We start from the raw sequence: 24,225 nt of genomic DNA on the forward strand, positions 1-24,225 counted from the left end.
TGTTACCCAATCGATTGAAAGCTTCAAAGTAATATGAATTTGCCCAATTCAATCAATTGGTTGTGTTACCTAATTGAAAGCTTTTACAATTTTTCTCTATTTCTATGCACTATAGACATATTTTAGTTTAAAAAACTCATATTTTTATGATGAAGTAATGTCATTTTCATTTATTATTTCAACAACAATGCCATACAAATTTTATGTCTTGTGAATTATATTTTATTTTATATAATTAATTTATATAAAAAAAATTCTATATCTTTTTATTTATTTGCATTCTATTTTATTCTTTCCATTTGTTCAAGATTTGACATCTTTATTGAATCTTGACTAGAAAAAAATACCATGCAATATATATCAAAGTATTTTAATAATCTGTTCATATATTGCTAAGACATATATGAAGTATATATATTACAAATTTTTAATCAATTCTTCCTGGATTAACAATGGAAGCCCCCTTTCCAATCCTCCATTAGAGTGATAGGACTTTTAGACTTATCATCTTCATATTTTACAGTTTTCTCGAGAGGCACACGATCCGTTATTTTATCATTGCCTCCAATATATCGAACATCTGTTTCATAGCTCCGGAGATGACACTAGCATCACTCGGCAATTCGCCATTCTGCACGATGAAGAGCACAAAAGGATAATTAGATTTCAATACAAAACATTTGAACTGACATAAAAAACAGTTAAAACAGTAAAATATTGAATATCTCCTGCACCGCAGATATACCCTGCACCACCGGTATTTCCAGTTGGGGGTGTTTGATATGAATTTCTCAAAAAGAAGGAACATTTCAAACAATGAATTCCCGGTCAAAAATAAGAACATTCATTACCAGCCAATGCATGATTTCAAAAAAGGTAAGTCAAGAGACATTATAACTACACAGGCATCGAGTAGCCTGCACGACTCTCTCATGATACATAAAGAGATTGATACACGATTCTAATGGTGGGATTAAATAATTGGTGATAGATTATTAAAGAAAAGATAAGATTAGAGTATCTAAATCAAAATAAAGTCTTAAAAATTGAAGATAGAATTTTAAAGTTAAGATAGATGAATAATAAGATAATAATTTATAAAAACGATAAGAAATTGAAAATGACGTAGTACACAATTCAATCGATTGGGTAACACAACCAATCGATTGAATTGGGCAAATCCATATTACTTTGATGACTTCAATCGATTGAATTTTAAAAAACCAACATTTTAGTCATCGTTCAATCAATTGGGTAATATGACCAATCGATTGATTTTTGTGAAAACCATGCTGCCTTGCAATTTTCAATCGATTGTTTTCGATTGATTTTCAAATAAACACGATTTCACAGCCCTACGAACGTCACGGATCAAATATAAATTTTTAATCGAATGGAATGACCAAAAAGTTTATTACGATCAATAGAAGATCTTATTCGTTATTGTTTTTTATTTTGATTGTTAATAAACATAATAGATGAATGATAAAATAATAATTTATAAAATAAAAAATAGTTTTTATCATTAAATAAAATATATGGGGTTAATTTGCAATTAAAATTTGAAAATAACTATTTAACAGTTGTTAAAAAAACTTAAAAAAATATGTTTTGTTATATGACCATTTAATGGTCCAAACGTTTTGGGACCATCGAATCCAGTGCCATGTCAGTATCTCACTATTCCGAAGTGTCTGATAATCCAATCCAGAATTGAAGTGTCCTCATGAGTTCGGACCCAAGTGTGGTACCTGCAAAAAGGACTTCAACGTTCAAGTCAGTAAAAAGCTCGGCCCCTTATCGTCGGCCCTCACCTTAATTTATAGTTTGGTCGAGGCTGAATTATTCGTCGGTTTGAGCTGAGATCTTCGCGGCCAACTTTAGAGTGAGATTTAGGGGAAGAAGTTTGTTAGGATAGAGTTATTGATTTTTGAATTTTAAGTGATCGTGCCGAGGTATAATTCGGTTTCTCCGATGTATTAGGGGTACAACACAAAATTACTTTTGCAAAAAAGTTGTAAGAAAAAAAGTCTTTATCGACTAAAAATATCAGGGTCTCTGTAGATAAAAGAATCAAATAATAAATTTTTTAGTTATTATTTTCATGTGAAAGAGTTTAATTTTTTACTAATAATTAATTTTAGTATTTATTATCTAAAATTTGAAAGAATTCAATGTCTATACTTTTATATTTGGTTAGGTATTAAATCTGTTGTATAAATAAAAATATTTAATTTTTACACTTGTTATTTAAAAGTAATATATTCTCTCTCTCTCTCTCTATATATATATATATATATATATATATATATATATATATATATATAGTATAAATAAAATTTAACTCAAAACTAATTTTTTTTAAATAATTGAATCTTAATTCTAATTATTAATTACAACATTAATGTTCTCTGTAAATGATATGTAATAAATATTTAAAGAGAGAGAAGTGAAAATATAAATTTAAAATTAAAAATATAAGTGATAAAAATTTAAAATTAAATAAAAGAATAAACTATTATTTCTACTCAGAAAAGTTGAAAACGCTGACACATCTACCCATAAATAAAGGAAATTACCATTTGTATCTATAAAATATGAGTTTCATACAACAAAATCATCCAAACACTAAAAAAATCACATAAAAATCTCAAATTACCCTTATTATCATCTATATCATCTTTCTCCTCTCCACTAACCATTCCATCATCCTCATGTGCTCATCACCTTACCACCACCACCACCACTAACCCCAAATTGCCTTTGTCTCCGTTCTTGCAGCTTCCAGCATCAGCGTTAGCGACCACCCCTTCTTCTCTCCTTCCCTGTCTCGTTCTTGCCGACCAGAGGACCTTTGCACCAGCCCCTGCTTCGCCGTCGCCAGCAACCCTAGAGCCATAGTGTCCCCCTCTCCTCTCTTCACCGTCGACTACCCTCGGCTATCGTGGCTACCTTCTCTTTATCACCGAACCAGTGCCTCCGACGGGCCACCGCGTCAACCGCCACCACCACAGTCTCTTTTGCGAACCAAAACCGCGGCGAGCTCTCTCTCTCTCTCTCTTTTTGTTTCTTTCGCCATTTTTCGTTTCTCTCAGAAAAAGTGAATCCAAATACATGAGACTTATGTGTTTAGTTATTCAGATTTGATCCTTTCTCTTCACTCACTTCACACCTTGGATTTGTGTTTTATTTGTCCTATTTCTGTCAGCTTTCTCCATGACACCCTTTTCACTGTTTTGTTCCCTCAAACAGCTTCACACTCAGCTAAAACTAAGATCAAATTTTGACTCCCACCCATCGTCATCCATTTCAAATCCTTCTTTGGGTTGATTTTGATTCCTCCGAAGGTACTTTTTTCGAATTAATTCATGAGGTCACTATTTTTTAATGCACTGTGTTTTAATTGAGGTGATAAAGGTTATGGTGATAATGGAGCAGCAATAATGTGATTTGTGGTAGAGAAATGGAGGTTAGATGGGAGGGTGTTTAGGCGATGTGAAGAGAGAAACGAGGGATGATGGTAGTAGTGGTAATGATAAGGATAATTTGGGGTCTTTAGATAATTTTTTAGTATTTGAATAATTTTATTGTGCAAAACTCATATTTTTTGGGTATAAATAATAATTTCTTTTTTCTATGGATAGATGTGTTAGTATTTTCAACTTTTTTGAGTAGAAATGATAATTTACTCTAAATAAAAAAAAAACTAAAAAAGTATACGTATAATAATATATTTTTATGTGAATAACCTTACGAGATTATTTTTGATTATATTTAATTATAAATTTAATTTATTTTTTATAAGTTTATTTAAATTATAATATTTTATTAATAATTTTATTTTTGTAGAATAAAAAAGTAAGGAGGAATAGAGAATGAGATAGAAAGATAAAGAAGAAGAAGGAGAGAAGAAATTTGTTAATTTTTGAGAAAAATATTTTATTTTAGTTGTAATAAAAAAATTTTTGTGACATATTTTGGTTTGTTAAATTAGTAATACAAAATATAAATTATAAGTTATATATAGAGTGGAAAGAATATAAAGAAGGAGAGATAGATAAATAAGAAGATGAAAGAAAGAAATTTATTAGTTTTGAAAAAAAATATTTTATCTCAATTTTAATAAAAATATGTGATATAATACATTTTAGTTATTAAATTAGTAATATAATATAATTATATTTTAATTTTAATATTTTAATTTAATTTTAATTATAATTAAAAAAGTTACGTTGCACATTTTGATTTCAAATTTATAATTAACTATTAATAATAATAATCTTTATAGTAATACAAATGGGGAGCTCATTTGCTGACGTGGCGCTCATACGTTGAGTCTGGAAGTTTATTTGCTTACGTGTCGTCACTAGAAATTTTTAGATTTATATTTATAAATTATAAATTATAAATTATTATTTGCTCAGGTTGTTATTTTCAAATTTTAAGTTTGGTTGTTTTACTTATGTTGTTATTTTTTAAATTTTAAATTATTTTATTTAAGTTGTTATTTTTAAAATTTTATTTAGATTTTATTTAGATTGTTCTTTTTTATATTTTAACACTATTTTTTAAAAATCTATTAATTCTTTTTTGCACAATTTTTAAAATTTTGTTGATTTTTTTTAAATTGCAGCTACATAAATTCTTTTAAAGAAATTTAGAGTTTTAAAAAAATTTACGTTAATTATTCTTCGATTGTTACATACTAATATTACAATAAATAAATATTTACGTTAGTTTAGAATTTTTAAATTATTATTTATTTAAGTTGTTATTTTTAAATTTTAAATTTGGGTTGTTTTACTTAGTTTGTTATTTTTTAAATTTTAAATTAAAGTCAACCAAATTTTAAAAATTTAGTTATGATGCAACTATAAAAGGATAAGTTATGAGAGATGTAAAGCACCACAATTTAAAGTACATCAATCCCTTTCTTTACATATATCCAAAATCTCCCTACTTATTCCAATGGCTGATATTCACAAAATTGCTGACATCAATCCTACAATCGACAATTTGTGTGTACGTATACAAGTGATATGGTTATGGACACTATCAAGTTATGGAAATTCTCCATTGCCATACTCAATTGAGATGGTTTGACTCGATGAAGACGCGAGTTTTCTACTAATATCCTTTTATCCATGACTCCAAGGTTATTTATTTATTTAAATTAAAGTCTATGTACATTGAATTAGATATTAAATAAGTCTATATTTAACTTTTTCTTATGTTATTTTCTTTTTTAAGCAGGTATCGAATAAAGCTTGGTGTCATTGATGATTCTGACTGTGCATGTTATGTAGTCTTTGACAAGGAGGCAAAACAAGTTTTGGAAGAGAGCTGTGTAGAGATACTTAATCCACTCCTATTGGTAAGATCTAACTAATATTTATTTCTAAAAGCATTAGTGAAGATATTTTTATTGGTACTTTTTATATTATTTATTATTAATATATTATGTAATATCCTGCAGAAACGAGATCTATCAGATACACCTACACTTTTACTCAACCTAATTGATAAGATCTTTTTCTTCATTGTTGAAGTTTAAATATATGATATTTCATATTTTTCACCTTCTTATAAAGTTAAGAAGATGACTAATAATGTGGATCTCATAAATAAATTCAAGAGGCTCACCATATTCAAATTGTGAGTATATATAAGTGTACTTCTATTAAAAATTAATTTATTTTTTGCTTTCTTGATCATTAGTAGTATCTAATTTATACATAATAATTAATTATAATTTTGAGATGTTGACTACACCGGTGGTTTGTTTCCAATTTCAAAGACGTCCTCAATCATTGAAGGGGAGAAAGTAGAAGGTACTAAGGTATTTGTTCAAAAAATATTTTTTTGTTTGTTTTCTCAAAATTAGATCTTAATTTTATTCAAAAAATATTAGTGAGATAAAATCAAAGGTTAGAAAGAAGTATTTAATTTAACGTGATTTTTTGTACAGAATTTGTTGCTTGAATTCTCTATTGAAGTTGCGGCCAATGATGAAATTGAATTGTTGGAAAGTGCTATTACACCAACTAAGTGACAATCCTCGAAGTCGGAAGATTCGAAGGTGGAAGGAGATACCTCAACTTGCAAGAAGATTAAGATTGAGAAAGAATCTTGAGAATTTAGATGCACGTGTTTTGGAATCTCTTTTAGAGTCTATCTAATAGAATAATGCCAAGCATATGTTTGTTTTGGTGGAAACATTGTCTTTTCTTGAGTTGTTATTTTTCTTTTGGTTCTTTTCGATTTTTATGTTTGGAATTTAGAATTTTTTTTAATATAAATTGAAGTTATTTGGTTATTACTTGTGGTTTTATTTTTAATTTGATTCTCACCGTTGATATTCTGATAATTTTTAATTTAATATTTAATGTCATAAAGTTATAAATTTCTTCTTTGAATTATTGTTGATACAATTAAGTTAGTTATTAATTTTTAATGTGTACTTATTTAAAAAAAATCTAATTATAATTTTTAATTAAAGTATTATGTTTATAATTTTAAATTTAAATTCAAACATACTTTTTTTTGAATTTTTACGTAAGCAATTGGGTTTGAGAATATTTTTTAAAAATTTATATAATTTATAAGTTACTATGCTAATTACAAAGGATTATAATAAAATAAATAGAATTATCAGTCTTATTAAGATGTGAAATTATTTATATTATTTAAAAAATGTAATACTGTTTAAATTTTAGAAAAAGTATAATAAAGCTAATACTATTTATGATGAAACTAAAAAAATTATTTTTAAATTAACAAATTTCTATATTCCTAATGGACAACGGACGTTTGATTAGAAAATTTTATTTAAAAATTTAAAATTTATACTAGCTAATTAGAAAATTCTATTTTAAAAATTTTAAATTTGAATTTCTAATACTAATTTCTAATTAAGTAAGTTTTTAACCCTTTTAATTTTTAAATTTAAATTTTTTTACTTGCCACATTTATAAATTTTTATTATTATCTTTTTAGATTATTTTTCCACAGTAGAAATACTTTCATCTTTTTCTCTCTTTTTAAGTATTTTTTCTAAATTTACGTAATTTATAAGGTTATTAATTTTTAAATTGTATTTAATTTTATTTATTTTCATCGATAAATAATAGGATTGATACTATTTATGACGAAACTAATAAAAATTATTTTTAAATTAACAAATTCCTATATTCTTAATGAATAACAAATATTTAATTAAAAAAATTTATTTAAAAATTTTAAATTTACACTAGCTAATTAGAAAATTCTATTTAAAAATTTGAAATTTAAAACTCTAATACTAATTCCTAATTAAGTGGCTTCTTAACCGTTTTGATTTTTAAATTTAAAATTTTTTATTTGTCACATTTATAATTTTTTTCTATTTACTTCGTTTACATTGTTATTTTTTAGATTATAACAATAGAGGTACTTTTATCTTTTTCTCTCTTTTTACTTATAAGTTGTTCATTTTTAATCTCTTTAACTATAAGTTAAATTTATTGATCGTGAGATTAAACTTATATTTATTTGAAAAAATATACTTTTGTAAAAAAATATATTATTTTCTGTAAAATATGTTTACATAACTAAATAAATGAGAATAAAAAAGAAATTAAAGCAGCCATTGAAAATAAAATCTGTGCAATTTTACATAGACATAAGAAGACACTAATTTTATATTCTATTTGGTAAGTTAGACATGAGAAAAAATTGTAAAAAAATTAGTGTCTCAAGTTAAAAATTAGTGTTTTAGCATCTTAGAGAGACACAAAATACATGTTTTTAATGGGTGTTTGTGTATGACTATGTCTTTTATCATTTTTGTCTCAGTAAACAAACACCATACATGTACTCCTGTATACTCTGTGTCTATGTTTTGATGGACATGTATACCAAAAACAGACGCTGTCATATGTGTACCACTTTATTTTTTTTAATAATATAAAAAATTTGATAATAAAAATGTATTATGTATAATGTATATATAATTTTAATTGGTTAAAAAATTTATTTATTTGATATTTTTAGGCATATATTGAAAGATGCAAGAAGTCCAAAGAGAAGTAAGATTATATTGAAGAGAAAATTGATATTAAAAGACAGAGAAAATACAAAGCAAAGCACAATTCAAGGTAGATTTCATATAAAAAAATAAATTAATTATTTTATCATTTTTGTTTTTAGGTTAGAGTAATATATATTTTTATTTGGTATTTTTAAGTATGTCAGTTCTATATATTTAGTTTTTATTGGGTATACAAAATAACTAACATGTCATGAGTATTTTGGCGGAATGAAAGCTCATAAAATACAATATTTTCTATATATTATTTAGCTATTGACAAGTAATAAATTATTAATTTACATTGTCTTCGTAATACGTTACTAAATTTGTTTATGAAAAAATTATAGGAAATTCGAGTGATAGTTCCAATGGTGTGCATTTTCAATCGGTGTTGTCGAACATTACAAATAGCATTAATACAGATTTATTTTTGGATGATTTTTTTTGAAACTTGCTCATGGGAATGTACATGTACTTTATGTATTTTGATTTTTTTACTATTTATTCAATTATAAATTTTAACAGAAAATATGTTCAAAACTAATATCTCGAGTTATCTTATTAGGTAATAACCCAACACCACATTGATCAAGGTCTCCAACTACTAATCTACATTCTGTAGATAAAAAAAGGATGTTCCAATATTAATGATATTAGTAATTCAGGTATCACACATGAAGCATATGATAGTCCATGTCATCAGACAAGTCAACAACATCTTCAACAAACATCAAATAATATCTACCAGTTACTATGTTAATATGTTTTTATTACTTAAAGACCAAACATTTAACTTTTTAATTGGTCTATTAAAACAATAATTGGTATATGCTAAATAATTATTATAGATTCATTGGAGTACACAAATCGAATTAGATTGCAAAGGGATGTAAGACTGAATAAGAAGACTATATATGCTACTTCAAAAGAGACATGGTAAGATAAGCATGATAGATTGTAATTATAACAAAGCTAAAATTTTACTTCTTTTATCTTTAATACTACCTTCATAATATATATTCATAATTCAGCTGATTCAAACATTTAACATATATTCATTTTTCTTTTTTTATAATATAAAGTACTTGATGTATTATCTCTAATGATTACAGGAACAAGTACATTTAATTCAAATTTAGATACTAAAGAATTAGAAGAAGTGTGCATAGCTGAAAAAAAAGACACCTGATACAAAGAGAAACATTTTTGAAGGAATTGACTACAAATCTTTCAAAAATTTTTCAAGAAGTTGAGGATATTACTGAAAATACGACTATTTTAGATGATTCTGTGCAAATTTAATATCCAGCCATATTCAATGTTGCTGAGAATACAGGTAATTTAAGAAGTAGCAATATAAGCACTTTATTATTTACTATTGTTATGCTTTTTATAAGCAAAAAATTATCGTTTAGTGTTCAAGTTTTAAAATTCAAACTAAGATATGGTTATATATTATAATTTTTGTATTTGAACATTGATTGATTGTAAAACTTAAATCTTGAGGTTGGCACAATGAAATTGTATTATATGATCTCATCTTTTTAATCCATAAATTGCATTCTTCGGTAATCTTTTATAAATATTATTTTTATACTTAACATGGTGAAAGAAATGTATATTTTTATATAAAGTATTTGTTGCAAATATAACTAAAACAATTTATTATCTTGGTGATTATTAGATGTGATAGATATTGGTGACCTAGATTTTTTTGTCGGCATTGCGATGCCATGATGTGGTATGAGGAGAGATCAGAGAAGTCCAAAACAGGATCCAATTCTGAGTTCTCAATATGTTGTATGCGAGGGAAGGTACAACTGCCGTTTTGAAGCACTTGATCGGACGCTCAGGAATCTTATGTCAGTTACCGATCAACATAAGACACATCAACTATTTGGTGGTAAGATTGTTGTTCTAGGAGGTGATTTCAGACAGATACTTCCGGTGATTCCGAAAGGAAGTAGACACGATATATTAGCATCCGCTATTAACTCATCCCATCTGTGGTCATTTTGTAAGGTTCTGAAACTGCATACGAATATGAGGCTTCTAATGTCTTCTTCGGATCAAGATGAAGGTGAAATGAAGATATTTGCTAATTGGATACTTGATGTTGGAAATGGAAATATTGGCTCTGTTGTTGGTGATGAATCAGAAGTTAAAATTCCAGATGATCTATTGATTACAACTACTGATGATCCTCTCTCTCATTTGGTAGACTTTGCATATCCAAATTTATTGCAAAACATGTCAGATTATAAGTATTTTCAGAGTAGAGTAATTCTTGCACCCACACTTAAGAGTGTCAAGAAGGTAAACGATTTTGTTTTGACAATCTTTCCAGGGATGGAAAAGGAGTATTTGAGCTCTGACACAACATGTCAAGCTGATGAGAATGAAGATGTAAAATAAGAGTGGTTCACACCAGAGTTTCTAAATGACATCAAATGTTCGGGACTACTCAATCACAAGTTGACTTTGAAGCCAGGAGTCGCTGTAATGCTACTGCGAAACATAGACCAAACTTCAGGTTTATGCAAAGGGACAAGATTAATAGTTAACAAACTTGGCAGCAACGTAATTGGAGCGACGGTAGTGACTGGTAGAAATATTGGAGATAAAGTGTATATTCCAAGAATGAACTTGATCCCTTCAGATTCAGGAATGCCATTTAAGTTCCAACGGAGACAATTTTCATTAACAGTATGCTTTGCAATGACCATTAACATGAGTTAGGGTCAATCATTATCACATGTACGACTTTATTTGCCAAAATCAGTGTTCACCCATGGACAACTTTATGTTACTTTGTCAAGAGTTAAGAGTCGCAGTGGCATCAGGGTTTTAATTCTAAACGAAGACGACAATCCAAAGTCATCAACAACAAATGTCATGTTCAAAGAGGTTTTTAATAATATTTAGGTAAGAATAATATTATTTTCATTTTAATAGCATGTTATGATTTACACTTTTGTACAAATCTTTACTATAGATATAACTAATTTATCTATAACTCTTTTTTCAAATTTGAAATGAAATGTGTAACAAGGAGCACAACATCCAATGATTTTCTAATGAAATTAGTAAGATACTAGGTTGTCGATAAATTTGTATTAGCTTTTTGATATAAAATTTAGGGTAAAATTAACATGCTATTATTACAGTTATATATATTCTTATTTTTTTATCTCTCTCCTTATGATTCAAGAATATTATAAACTTCGAACTCTTCTATTCATATTTTACTTTGAATAAAGATAAAACAACATATTTAACACGTTTATTATATAACGATGATGATAGTGTTATACTAAATTTAAAAGATATATAATTATAAAATATTATTTTTAATTTAACTTATCAAATTTAAATATAAGCCCGTGCATCGCACGAGTTTAACACTAGTAATAATATATAAGAGAGATAAAATAGATGAAAGAATGAGAAAAAAATAAAAGAAAAGAGGAGAGAATTCTTTAATTTAAAAAAATATTTATTTTTAATTATAATTAAAAAATAACATATGATATATTTTAATTATAAAATTAATAATATATAATAAATAATAGATATAATAATAACAAATAATACACTCTTAAATATAGAGTGCGATTCAATCATGTAGAGTACTAATTAAAAAATGTGGAATCTACAATAGCAGCTTTACTTCTTTTATTATGTTATAAAGTAATTAACATGAACCACTAGTGGATATCAATCTAATTAATATAACTACTTGGAATTTCACTGTTGAAAGGATGAAAGAGTAACAAGAAACGGCTGTACTATATATATGTTTAGTGCATTGTAATAATGTATACAATAATAAAGTAACCAACCAGAACCAGACCAAGTGATGATGAAATCGAAAAGAAGCATTAACACATAAAGCACCTATCTATATGGTTGAAGTTGAACTGCCTCACTGCACCTTTAAATAACTTAGACAGAAAGATATTCTACAACTTGACAATAATATTCTTACCATTTCTAATTTTGGGACAACACTAATGTGTGATAAGAACTTATAAGCTAAGGTTGTACATATATTTTCGTACATTATAAATTTTAAGACCTACTTGGACTAAAGGATTATTCTCATGTTTTTGAACTACAAACTGAAATATATATCAATGGTTTTCTCCGTGTGGAAAATATGCTCATTAATTCCAAGTAAGTCCTTCGAGGAACCCTCTCCCTCTGCATGCAAAGAACAATCAACAACAAACATTTCCAAAAGTCACTCAATATTACAATTGCCTGCAGTTATATATATTATAGCATCTTACAATATATAGTTTTAACCTTTGGATACGGATCATGTATCGCAAACATCATCAGAAATTGAAGGCTACACTTCTACATCATCCTATACAGTGGTCAATTATTCTTTAATTATTAAAAAATAAAGAATATATATCAAATTACCATGTAGAAAAAGAGGATATATATATATACTTCTGCTCAACATTACTAACTTTATGAATCATCTCTTTCCAAAATTTAAGTTGTTAAATGAAAAGAAAAAGATATAAATAGTTAGATCACAGATATTTAATTTACTCTATTAAATTTTGATTTAGTTTAAATTTACCCTTTTGTCACGTGATTTTTATCATTTGATTTTATTGAAATCACATTATTTATTATTTTTTTTAACCAAAGATAAGAGACTCCAACCCACAACCTCTTAATTGAGTATGGAAAAACTATGATATTTGAACTATAACTCATTGGCTATAATTTATTCTTATTATTACTTTATAAATGTAATAATTTTATTGTTATATTACTCATACTTTAGTTCAACGAATATTTCAATCAAAATTCTGGTATGAAACTAATCCTAACACCAGTAATTAGTGTCTTTCTCAGTAGAAGTACTGAACAACATTTCAAATGATCCTTTCCTAAACATGGAAGTGACCTGGGAAGATGTTTGATCAATTTATCCATAGCTTTTGCCATTGATATATCATCATCTTCCGATCAAGATCGGCTAATTATTCAGCTTCATTGGTGTTAGAGAATTATTAGAATCAATTTAGATCAATTAGTATCGTTTATATTTATATAGTATATCTGTACATTAATTGTAGGATTCTATGTCTTTATTATTTTGATTCATTTAGCACATATAAATACCCCTTGTATATTGCACCTTTGAAGATAACTCAATAATACACTTTTCAGATCACTCTCTCAGTCTCTTCTTTTTAACAATTGGGATATGGATTTACCTCTCATTTTCATTGTTGTCATAATCTAAATATGCCCTTTGTATAGTCATATTCAATTTGAAAGAGATGATGATAAGTACATTTCACAATTCACATGAAGTATGAGCATGTATATACGGAGGAAACTATAATACAATCTTCATACTTGCTCAAAAAGAAATTCCACTAGATGAATATAAAATTTTGTTGCTCCCTTCTATCTCCCTTCTATTCTCAGATCAAGTGATGTTATATAATCACACAATTTATAAGAGAATATACTTCTTAAAAAATAAGGCTATAATCATTAGTTAAACTCTTTTCCTGAATGATAATTTTTTTAGTTATAATAAATATAATATATGTTCTAAGAGTACTTAGAATTGTTCCATGAAAAAAGAATGAAGCAACTGGACACTACCATTTTAAGTTTGAGAAATTAGTTGGGAGTACTTATTGATATGCAAATTTTCCAAACTTCAACAGTATTAGAAAGTGTTGATCATGTGAATAATTTTGCAAAAGAATTATTAGAGCTTAAGTCTTAAATAATATACTATACAATAAATACTACGCTGTATATCTTTAAGACTATTTATACTTTATGTCTTCTAATGATTTTTAAAAGCTTTGCATTTAAATATATTTCAAGTATATCTTTAGAGAGTTAATATCTATTAAAATCTCAATCATGTTAAACTGTTTACAAAAGATTAATTATAGATAAAAAATAATTTTTTATCGATATTCTCATACGTAGATATCGTGTTTGGAACTTATTTTAAGACATTATTAATAAGTAGATATGTTTGAGATTATAGTTTATCTTAAATTTAATAATATTTAAAATAAAACAATTAAACTAATTAAAATATGGATAAAACACATAAAGAAATTAAACACACACTAATATTATATTATGTAAAAATCCCAAAACAAAAAACATTACATGTAAATCCTTTTTGCGAGTTTGTATGTTATATTCGATTTATTAAAACATATAATAATAAAATTTTGTCTATTTAATTTTACTTTCAAGCCCCTGAACTTGATATATTTGTAGACACCTGAGTACATACTAAAATTTGAGCCTAGTTGACAAGCTAAAATATCAACCCATAACTAGCTTGCACAGGCTAATAATTGACCTATCAATCTATCTACATTAGATATTGCATTTTCTCTATCTTTAATGACTTCCTCTTTCTATATATTATATTTCTTCTATGCATGTTATAATATCTGTTAATTTTAAAGTCTAAAGTTTTAAAATAACAATAGATATTATATATTATAGACAGAAGTAATATGCACATAATAACACTTTGAAGACAACTTATACTTTCACCAATGTCTAAACTAATTTTAATTTATGATCTTCACACACATGGCTTATAAGTACGCACTAAGATTTGTACATTGATTAGGCACTAAAAATATGTGTGGCAAACATTGAACAACTAAAGTAGCATTTGGACCTGAACTGCTGAAGAGAGCTAGAGACAAAAAGAATTGAATGATGATGAAGTTTTAGGAATCTTATACAAAGTTAATCTGTATGGACCACCATCCACGCAAAAATTGTTTGTAATTAAAGGAACATTATTATTGTTGCTATATACATTATTAATTATAAAACATGGATTATTGTTCATATATGATAGAATTTGAGTACGTTGTTGCTCTACGTTAATTTTATGTATGGAATCACATGCAACGTATGATAGATAGATGAATTGCTAAGATGGCCATAGGGAGCACGAGAAATATGGCATAATCCCAAAAGGCCCAAAATCAGCATAAAGTGGACACCTGAGAAGTATTTAATTAAGACATTGCAATAACAGTGTTTTGAATGATAGGAGAGAGAAATAGAAGAAACATCAAGATATAGAGGAATTAGCTATGAGAGAGAATTATTTATTATTCTTACACTCTCCAACTGCATACATACTATAGCAAATTAATTTACTCTTTATCCCCCAACAATTTTTCAGATCCGCGGTTGTAATTTAGGGTTTTATGTTCTACCTAGCTAGGGTTTTGAAATTTAGACATTGATTTTAAACCCTCTCATTCTAAATTATGAAAAAGTTATTATTATTACAGATATTAATTACCTTAGCTTATTAACCTATAAAAATTAAGTCTATATATGAAAATTGAAGCATAAAACAAAAGCAACCAAATATTTATTGGCTAAGAGTAAAAGAAAAGTAAATTGATGATGTGAATATTTTTTTTTACCATATGAATGATCTCAAGAAGCCAATTGCTTCAAAGACTTTGAGGAAGTGTCGTGATTGCTAATCCCCTTAATCTGGCTGCTCCTCTTCTTCTTCTTCTTGGTGTAAGGGATCCCTCTTGCCTTTGCCTGGCACTCCTTCACCTCACGAAGGTACACCCTAATAGCTCCGCTTCCGAAGGGGTTCGACTCCGGGGAGCCTCCGTGCTCCTCGTAGGCAGCTCTCAGACGCCCTATGAGGGCGTCTAGGCTACCCCACGCCTGCCTGAGAGGGCAGGTGCACGGGGCCGGAGGGTCAGGCTGCCCAAAAAAGATGCAACCGTTCATATGAACCTTAGTCTTGCCAAATTGGTCAAGGTAACGGAGGAATTCGAGCACGTGGTTGAAATTGCACTGAGACAGGGACACCGGCGGTGTCTGATTCTTCAGATACTGTCCGAACGTGTTCCAGTCTCGCTTCTTTTGTGACTCGTAGCGGCTCAAAGGAGCCGCCACGGTCGCAGAAGACGCGTGTTGATCGGGTGCGGGTCTAGAAGATGATGAGGGTTGAGCTGAAGACAAGTCGTTTTGCAGTTGGGCGGTGGACATGGTTATTATGGCACGACGATGATGGTGATGGGAGATTGTGTGAGTTAAAAAACAAAGAGAGAAGTGGGTGAAAATTGAAAGAAGAAGAAGAAGAGAGAATGCGTTTGTTAGTGCATTGTAGAGGAAAGAAAGATGAAAATCACATCTTGGGTGTCTTTTGAGGGGACATGTTATGGGCCCTATCTTGAAGATGCTTTTGTTTCCCTTTTTCTCTTCCCCTATCTCTCTCTCTCTTCATCGTATTCGTATTTCCACTCTTTACCTACTTAATTTGCACTAACTTAGTAACTTATATCAATAATTCTTAAGTGGACACTATACACTATAAAACAACACATCTATTAAGTTAGTTATCTCTATAAAATATAATTAATATTTAACTATTGGTGCATGTATAATATTTTTTAATTTATATATACTGTTATATTATTATTAAATAATAATAAAGATTTATTTTATAAAATTAATTTACTTAAAAATTTATTACGATCCAATAAAATTTGTTAGAAACTAACTTTAATTTTCATAAAGTACAAAAGAGGACATGATAGGAACGAAATTATTGATCACCGTTCATCATTTTCACGGTAGACATTATGACTTGGTATGAATAGGGCCCTTTGCTGTTTCATTTTCTTGATTTTGTCATAATTCAAGGAAGCCAATTACAAATAGGTCACGTTGGAGTCGGTAGTGACTTGGTGCTGCTAGTCCAACTCTGACTTGATTTATGCTTATCTCAGATATATATCAGGGCAATTTAGTCAACTAATCAACTTCATTATGTATACATAGTGAGCTATGGTTAATCTAATATTTAATTACAGATATACATGGTTTCTATCTTCTTCCGTTCTTTGAATTTCATTACCCAATAGAAAGTTTAGCTATATACTGTAAGTTTTTATAACTACTAACATTATATTACTTATCAATTAAATTTGTTACCAAATGGAAATACAACTAATAATTCAATTGTTGAACCATAACAGATATATATATATATGTATTGACCCACACTCCAGTACGTTTTGATATTTGATTGGATGTTGATGGTACTGGGCTGCTGGCTTATATATATATAAGATTAAAAGATAAATAATTCTTTAACTTTTTTATCCACATATATTTAAATCTTTTAGGATTGTAGTTAGTTTAGTTATTTTTTGTTGTGTATGTGTTTAAGGAACGGAGATAAAGTTATATTTAATTAATTTTTGGCTATCTAGCACTGCGCATATGTCATTTAGGTTATTTATGTAACAATTAAGTATTGTCATAATTCTTATTTCACATGCAATTAACAAAATTAAACCCTTAATAAACTCATTCGATAGTAATGTTCCTTCTTTTATCTATAGAATAACATATAACAATTAAAATAAACAAACACTCTATATTCTCAAAGATCTTCACACACCAAAATATATTCTGTATTTTTTGTAATTGTTGGAGAGAATAATGAATATTACGAGGATTATAAAGAGATGAAGGGTTATGGATTAATACAACATCGTTTAAGTTTTTAGAGATGTATTTGTCTCATAACCTTTTTTCTAAACCTCCACATCAGTAACGTAACAGATAGTTCAGCAATTTTTTCTCTCTGTCAGCATATTCTATTACGTTTTTCACCCTCAACTCTATAAAGGAATAGATATGTTATGTGTTCTGGTGAAAAATTTAAATGTATTTTTTTATTCTAGAAGACTTAAATATTTGTAGAAAAAAAAAGTTAAATTTTTTTTGTCTTTTACACTATATATAATTGCTAAAATTTTTTAATGTTGGTAAATTTTATAATTTATTTTGAATAAAAAATTTTAACTCTTTTTAAATTTTAGTCAAAATATAGTCATGACTTACCAATAAATTAATAACTTTTTTTAATGAGCAATATTACACGATCAATATAAATTTTTATTTTTAATCAGTAAATAATTATTAATATTTAAAATTATTGACTAAAAAAAATAGTATTTGACTGCTGGTCTAAAAATGTTGAACTGCAGAAGATTAAAATTTTCAACCAATATAATTAAAATTGTTAGTTCTTAATTTTTTTTAATTTATCCATGTTAAAGAGAAAAAAATAATAAACAGTTGTAATAATTACTTTAAAATATTCAAATTCATTTTAGGTATCAAAGCTTAGATTATATATCAAAATTCACTATTTGAAGGAAAACTTCAATTTTCAGTTTTATTTTGTGTTTTTTTTTTTTTTTGTGGTGGTAATAACCTTGTGGCACATAAGGGTCAATATATATTAGTAAAAAAATATTATTGTTCGTATATTATACAGCTAATACTAATTAATTATGTATTTAATTTTTTTTAACTAACAAAGTAAAAAGAACGTGTGTTTAATTATTAAGAAAATATAAATATTAAAATAATATTTATTATAAAATATGTATACCATATTTATTATAAAAAAAATTTAGATATATGATCAGAATTGATATTAGTATATACAAATTAAATAGTATATATGACAATTCGCTTAGCGATGAAGGTTCAACTACTTTAATTTATTGAAAAGCATAAGAGAATATGATTTAATACTTTAATTGTGTCTTGGTGGTTTCTTTGTTTTAATATACCTTTAATTTTCCATGTATGTAACAAGTTAGTTATTACAAGAAGATTGATTTGAACAATTTTGTTAGGTTAATAATAGAAATTGTGAACAACGTGCATTTTTACTTTACAGAAAATAAAAAAATAAAATAATTTATCATAAATTATTTTTTAAAAAATTTTACTTTCATCTTTTATACTTGAATTATTCATCTTTTACCTTTTTTTAGAGCAGCATATTCTCTTTTCAAATCTTTGTTGTACCGTCGGTCCTTTTTTCACTAGCCAATCTTAAAGTTGTCGAGCTTCTCTTTCATCAAGCTATCGGTTTAGAATGAAAATAATTATCTACATACTTAGTAAAATGAATATTCAAAAAATTTTATTGTATCTACTTAAATCTAATAAAAAAATGAACATCTACTTTAGAATAAAAATAATCATTTACATACCTAATAAAATGAACATTCACATCTGATAAAGGAAAAGAAGAAGAAAAAGAGGAAGAGATCAACTACGGCGGTAGAGAGAGGACGACGATGAGACAACCACAATGGCGCATGAGGAACGCGCAATGGAATCATTCGCTCGGTAACAGCTAGCAGTGGCACCGCAAAACTCCCGGCGCGACATCGTAACAACATTGCTAGAAAAGAATGATGTGAAAACAGCAAGACAACAACCGCAGCGCGCACGGCGCTCCTATACACGTGAATGGGAGAGATAGAGGCAGTATGGGTGTGGCTGCGCTGCGTCTGCACGGGTTACAGAGAGGGGAGACAGCAGCGTTCTGGTGTGTCTGAACGGGGTGAGAGAAAACGCTGGCATCTGGACGACTGTCTCCAGCGACGATGTCTAGTTATGATGGTGAACCGGAGATAAAAGATGTATAATAAGCGATAGACGCAAGATAATGGAATAATTGTATGAGTGACAATAAAATTACATAAATTTTTATTTTTAAAATTTTAAAATTAATATTAATTAATTAAAATTTTGAATTAGTTTATTTTCTTTTTTTTTTAATTCGTTGTTTGCTTTGTTTATATATATATATATATATATATATATATATATATATAGTTCTCTTATAGTTTCTGATTGACCATATATTTTCTTTTTAACCTTAATTTAATAATGAAGATACCTTAATCTCCTATCAAAACTAAGTGGCTTGCAATCAATTATCATCATCATATCCTATTTCATAATGTATAAAACTAGATAATAATTATAGTAAGTTTTATAATATATATAAAATGTGTACTAGTGAGTAATAATCATCTGCCTCAATCATATATCTCCATATATAAAATTGCCAAGTGGCTACAACATACTAAAGATTAATTGAGTGACACGCATAAGAGATTCATTAATCATTAGGAAGGTTATTATATATGATCACTCTACGGAAGTGAGAACCTTAAGATACAATAAGGGTATTTCAAAAGTGAGAGAATGAAATCAAATGCAGAAGCCAGAAAGTTTCTATTTATGACAAAAAGAAACATTTGCAGATTAAGGAAATGGAGAAAAAGAAAACCGCTCTACATGTATGTGGATTTTGAAATCAGAGAATAAAGGGAGGGTATACGTGACACTGAAAAGAAAGACTGGTCCATGATTCCATGAAATGTCCCTAACAACATTATGGTTCTTGAAGTTTTAACACACCCTTTTGCTGATGATTGTTTTACCCTCTTCATTAATTCATGAATTTCTTATATATATATCTTGCTATATGGAATATTTGTACATTGAACCAAGGAAGTTAAATATGGAAAACTTGATTTTTCTGCAAATTAATTAAGGTTAATGAGTTCTTAACTTCTTATTAGGGAAGTTCAAATTTTACAATCATTATTTCATTATTATCTTTTTATATTTAGTACTTAATTCTAAACACATTTTGAAGAAAATGGATGCGCCAAAAAATAATCATTTAGATATATAACCATTAACATTGTCTTTTTCTATTAGGTTAATTTTTTGGGATGAGTAATTTTATGATATCATATCAAAATTTTATATCCAAAAAATTTAGAGTTTGATTTTTGGTGTCCAAACATGATAGTATAAGACAAATAAAAAATATATCTATATAAAAATCAAGCAAACTCAAAAGAATATTTCATAAAAGAATTTCGTTAGGGAACCAATAGAGTATTTGTATAATGTGTACAATTGGTTATTTATTTGGTCTAATATGAGTTAAAAAATAAACATCCAGCATAAAATACTAATAATTTCTCAAATACAATACATTCATAATATCCAGAATAACCATTCGAGTACCAGTGATAATAAACATCTGATATCTTATTGAATAGAACATCTCTATACCTCTATTGTCCACATTGTACAGATATTCCATTGAATCCCTATACTTCATCTTCATGAAAATGTTGGACCATGCATAAATAATGTTCAATTAAGTTGGATGTAAAGAATGGAAAATACAGAAGGACATAGTAACAGGGTTTATTTGGGATGACAAACATTACTTTTTTACTTTGACTTATTGACTATGTAGTATTTTTCCTTTCTGAGAAATCTATGTTATTCACTATATATATACAAGGTTTCTCATTGCACCTTACTATGATTACATTTTCTGTTTTATCAGAAGTGGGAAAGAAAAAGCCACTCAATAAGTAAGAATTTCATATAAGGGAAAGAATCCATTTTTCGAAAGAGACTTCAAAGGCCTAAAATGTAAAGCAGAGTAAGGTGGGTGGGTTGATTCTGATGAGTTAAAAAAATGCTGTTTGTCGGACCCATAAACCATTCCTATGTATATATAAATGTTTGAAAAAAGCAAAAGCAGAATAAATCAAATAATTCTCAGGCAGCCAAGCAACAAATTTAAGGCATGTCTAGTCACTAATGGTACAACATCTTTGCACGTTCTTTTAAGCCATATCACTATTTTCTCTTTTAATTTCATGCCACTGCTGCTATTTCTCTGGCAAAATTAAGCTTTTATGCTACAACTACTTCATTGCTCTGCGGGACCCCTATCATTAATATATATTCTTCATGCTACACTACTTGGACTTGGATCTCTCTAACACAGTGGGAATCAAAGGAATTCAGCAGTTCATTATTCTTGGCTTCAAAAGATACTTGGCAGTTATGTGAGTTATTTTAAATTCCATTTATTAAATGCTAAAATTTAATAAATTGAGCTCATTATATTAGTCTATCAAATTAATATGGTGAAAATTCAGGTACAGTGGACTTCACGTAAAGTTAATAGTTAAGAGTCTTTTAATGAAAATTTAGTCAAATCAGTCAAATCATCTAACGGCTCTCAGCTATTAACTTCACATGAAATAGACTGCACCTGAATTTGCACTACTAACATAAGTTGGTCAAGTACCCCATTCACTTAACCGTTTAAATAAATATTAGAAATTTAAATTTTTATAACAAAAAAATTAATTGATCTCAAGTTTGTTGAAGGATTATTTGAACTTATGTTTGGTACTAAATAGGGTTTGAATTTTGTAATATAATTTATTAACTTAATTTTTTATGGGAAAATTTTTAAGTGTATTGTCGTATCGGTGTAAGTAATTTTTAACCGTTGATTTTAATTATATATACTATATATATTTTTTTATAATTAAGATCAATTATTAAAAATCACTAAGACACCGATATGAGGATACACTTAGAAAATTTTCCTATCTTATGAAGTGAACCGCTATAAAAGATGGTAACTCTCATAAACTGCTAGAGTGGTAGGTGCGTACAAAACTAGTAGTGATAAGGTTTATAATGTACATACATTATTAGCAACATTCACATCATTTATCCTATCTTGTTCGTCCAGAATCATATACTATATCTCATCATTTTTTTAATAAAAAAGGTGCGAAGTTCATCATTATGGGCTTGAAACTTCTTAACCCAATTACTGAGATAAAAAAAATAGTATTTAATAAGATGTTTAAGAACAATAATCTTGCGAGGTAATTGATTGTGGCTTGAAATGAAAAATTGAAAATATTATAAAAGAACAATATGTTCCACTTTTTGTCAAAATATATATCGAGGAAATCTTTTGTGGGGGCGGTTCCTGTGACTTTATCGCGATGCATCACTTCACACGTTTGTTGAGGGCCCATGCTCTACTGCCCAAACCATTATTAATCGTCAACAAGCTAAGTAGGAAGAATGGAGAACCTAGATAATAAATTAATATTATATAAATTTTATATGAGTAATGCTTATTATTTAAACTATAACATAATCTTCTCTTCTTCACCTAAAAGTTTTGGATTTAAATCTCACTCTTAATTTAAAAAAAATTAAAATTTAAAATTTTATAAGTTGTATATATATATAGTTCAATAAAATCCTTTTACTTTTACTTGGATAAATTTTAAAGCCAAGGTAAAACAAAAAAAAAACTAACTAATAAAAAATTATTTGATAGGACCTATTAGTAATAATTAATAGAAATATAATTATTTATATATTTTTCTATTAATTTAAATTTTTTAAATAAGTAGTTTCATGATGCATGACATCAAAATTTTTATGACAAAAAATTCTATAATTTAATTTCTACTATATATTAGTTTAAACTTTTATGATAAATAATTTTATCACAATAATTGAAATCAGTCACCAAAAAAAGAAATCACTTACTAAAAATTGATTAATTTCTCGTTTTTTTACTATATTCAAAATGTAATTTTGTAAACGGCCTAAATTCTCACTAAACCTAAATCCTCTAAATTTTGAGGCTAAAAATTTTTGATATGGAAGTAACATAAGAGATACACTTTAACATGGTAATTTTTGGTGTTTTATAAAAATATGGGAGTACACAAATCGGACCTTCCGATTTGTGTTTAAAAAGTTTAAAACAATTCCGATTTGTGTTAAAAAATTGAAAAAACTCAGAGTACACAACTCGGACCATGCGAGTTCTTTGGTAATGAAATTTGGCTTCACAAATCGCATGGTCCGATTTGTAGCTGATGGAATTTGAAATCTGAAAAGTGGAATTCGGACCCTCCGTTTTCTTTGATCTGCCTAATTTTTTTTTTACATCTTGAGAGACACAACTCGCAGGGTCCGAGTTCTGCTTCATCTGATCCCATAACAAGGTAAAACACCCCTCTTCCCCATACAAGAGTCCAACACTTCCTTCACTTCCATATTCAAATTAAATTTCCAAATTTTGATGTATCTTCCACTTTAACATCTAAACTTTAATTTTCAACCGAGGAATTATTGGATTATTAGGTGTTATTAATTAATTGACTCTTCATTACTTTTAATGGTATAAACATGTAACACATCTTAATTAAGATAGCAATCAATCAGATTCTTAGATGATTTGTATTATGTATATATAGCTGTTCTATCTCACCTTAGCTTGCCGATGTCGTTGAAGACCACAAGTTCATGACAGGATGCAAATTTAGTTCCTCTTAATAATTTTGTGTAATGTCATTTTACTTCGTACGAGGGCGTTGCTAAGATATAAAAAGTTTAATTTT

The 24,225-nt window shown here is 27.7% G+C and overlaps 1 protein-coding gene and 1 pseudogene across 1 annotated transcript; one reads left to right on the forward strand and one right to left on the reverse strand.

The window, feature by feature from the left end:
* The first annotated feature begins 9,811 nt into the window (after positions 1–9,811).
* Positions 9,812–10,993, forward strand: LOC130955399 (uncharacterized; annotated as a pseudogene).
* Positions 10,994–11,838: 845 nt separating this feature from the next.
* LOC130954700 (protein LIGHT-DEPENDENT SHORT HYPOCOTYLS 10-like) lies at positions 11,839–16,263 on the reverse strand. Its single transcript, XM_057881458.1, has 2 exons — positions 15,538–16,263; positions 11,839–12,271 (listed from the first exon to the last, which is right to left on the reverse strand). The coding sequence occupies exon 1, from the start codon at positions 16,121–16,123 to the stop codon at positions 15,551–15,553; it is 573 nt and encodes a 190-aa protein (XP_057737441.1). The 5' UTR covers positions 16,124–16,263; the 3' UTR covers positions 11,839–12,271; positions 15,538–15,550.
* Between the last annotated feature and the right edge of the window lie 7,962 nt (positions 16,264–24,225).

Source organism: Arachis stenosperma, chromosome 10 (genome assembly GCF_014773155.1).
Source record: "Arachis stenosperma cultivar V10309 chromosome 10, arast.V10309.gnm1.PFL2, whole genome shotgun sequence".
Taxonomy (NCBI): Eukaryota; Viridiplantae; Streptophyta; class Magnoliopsida; order Fabales; family Fabaceae; genus Arachis; species Arachis stenosperma.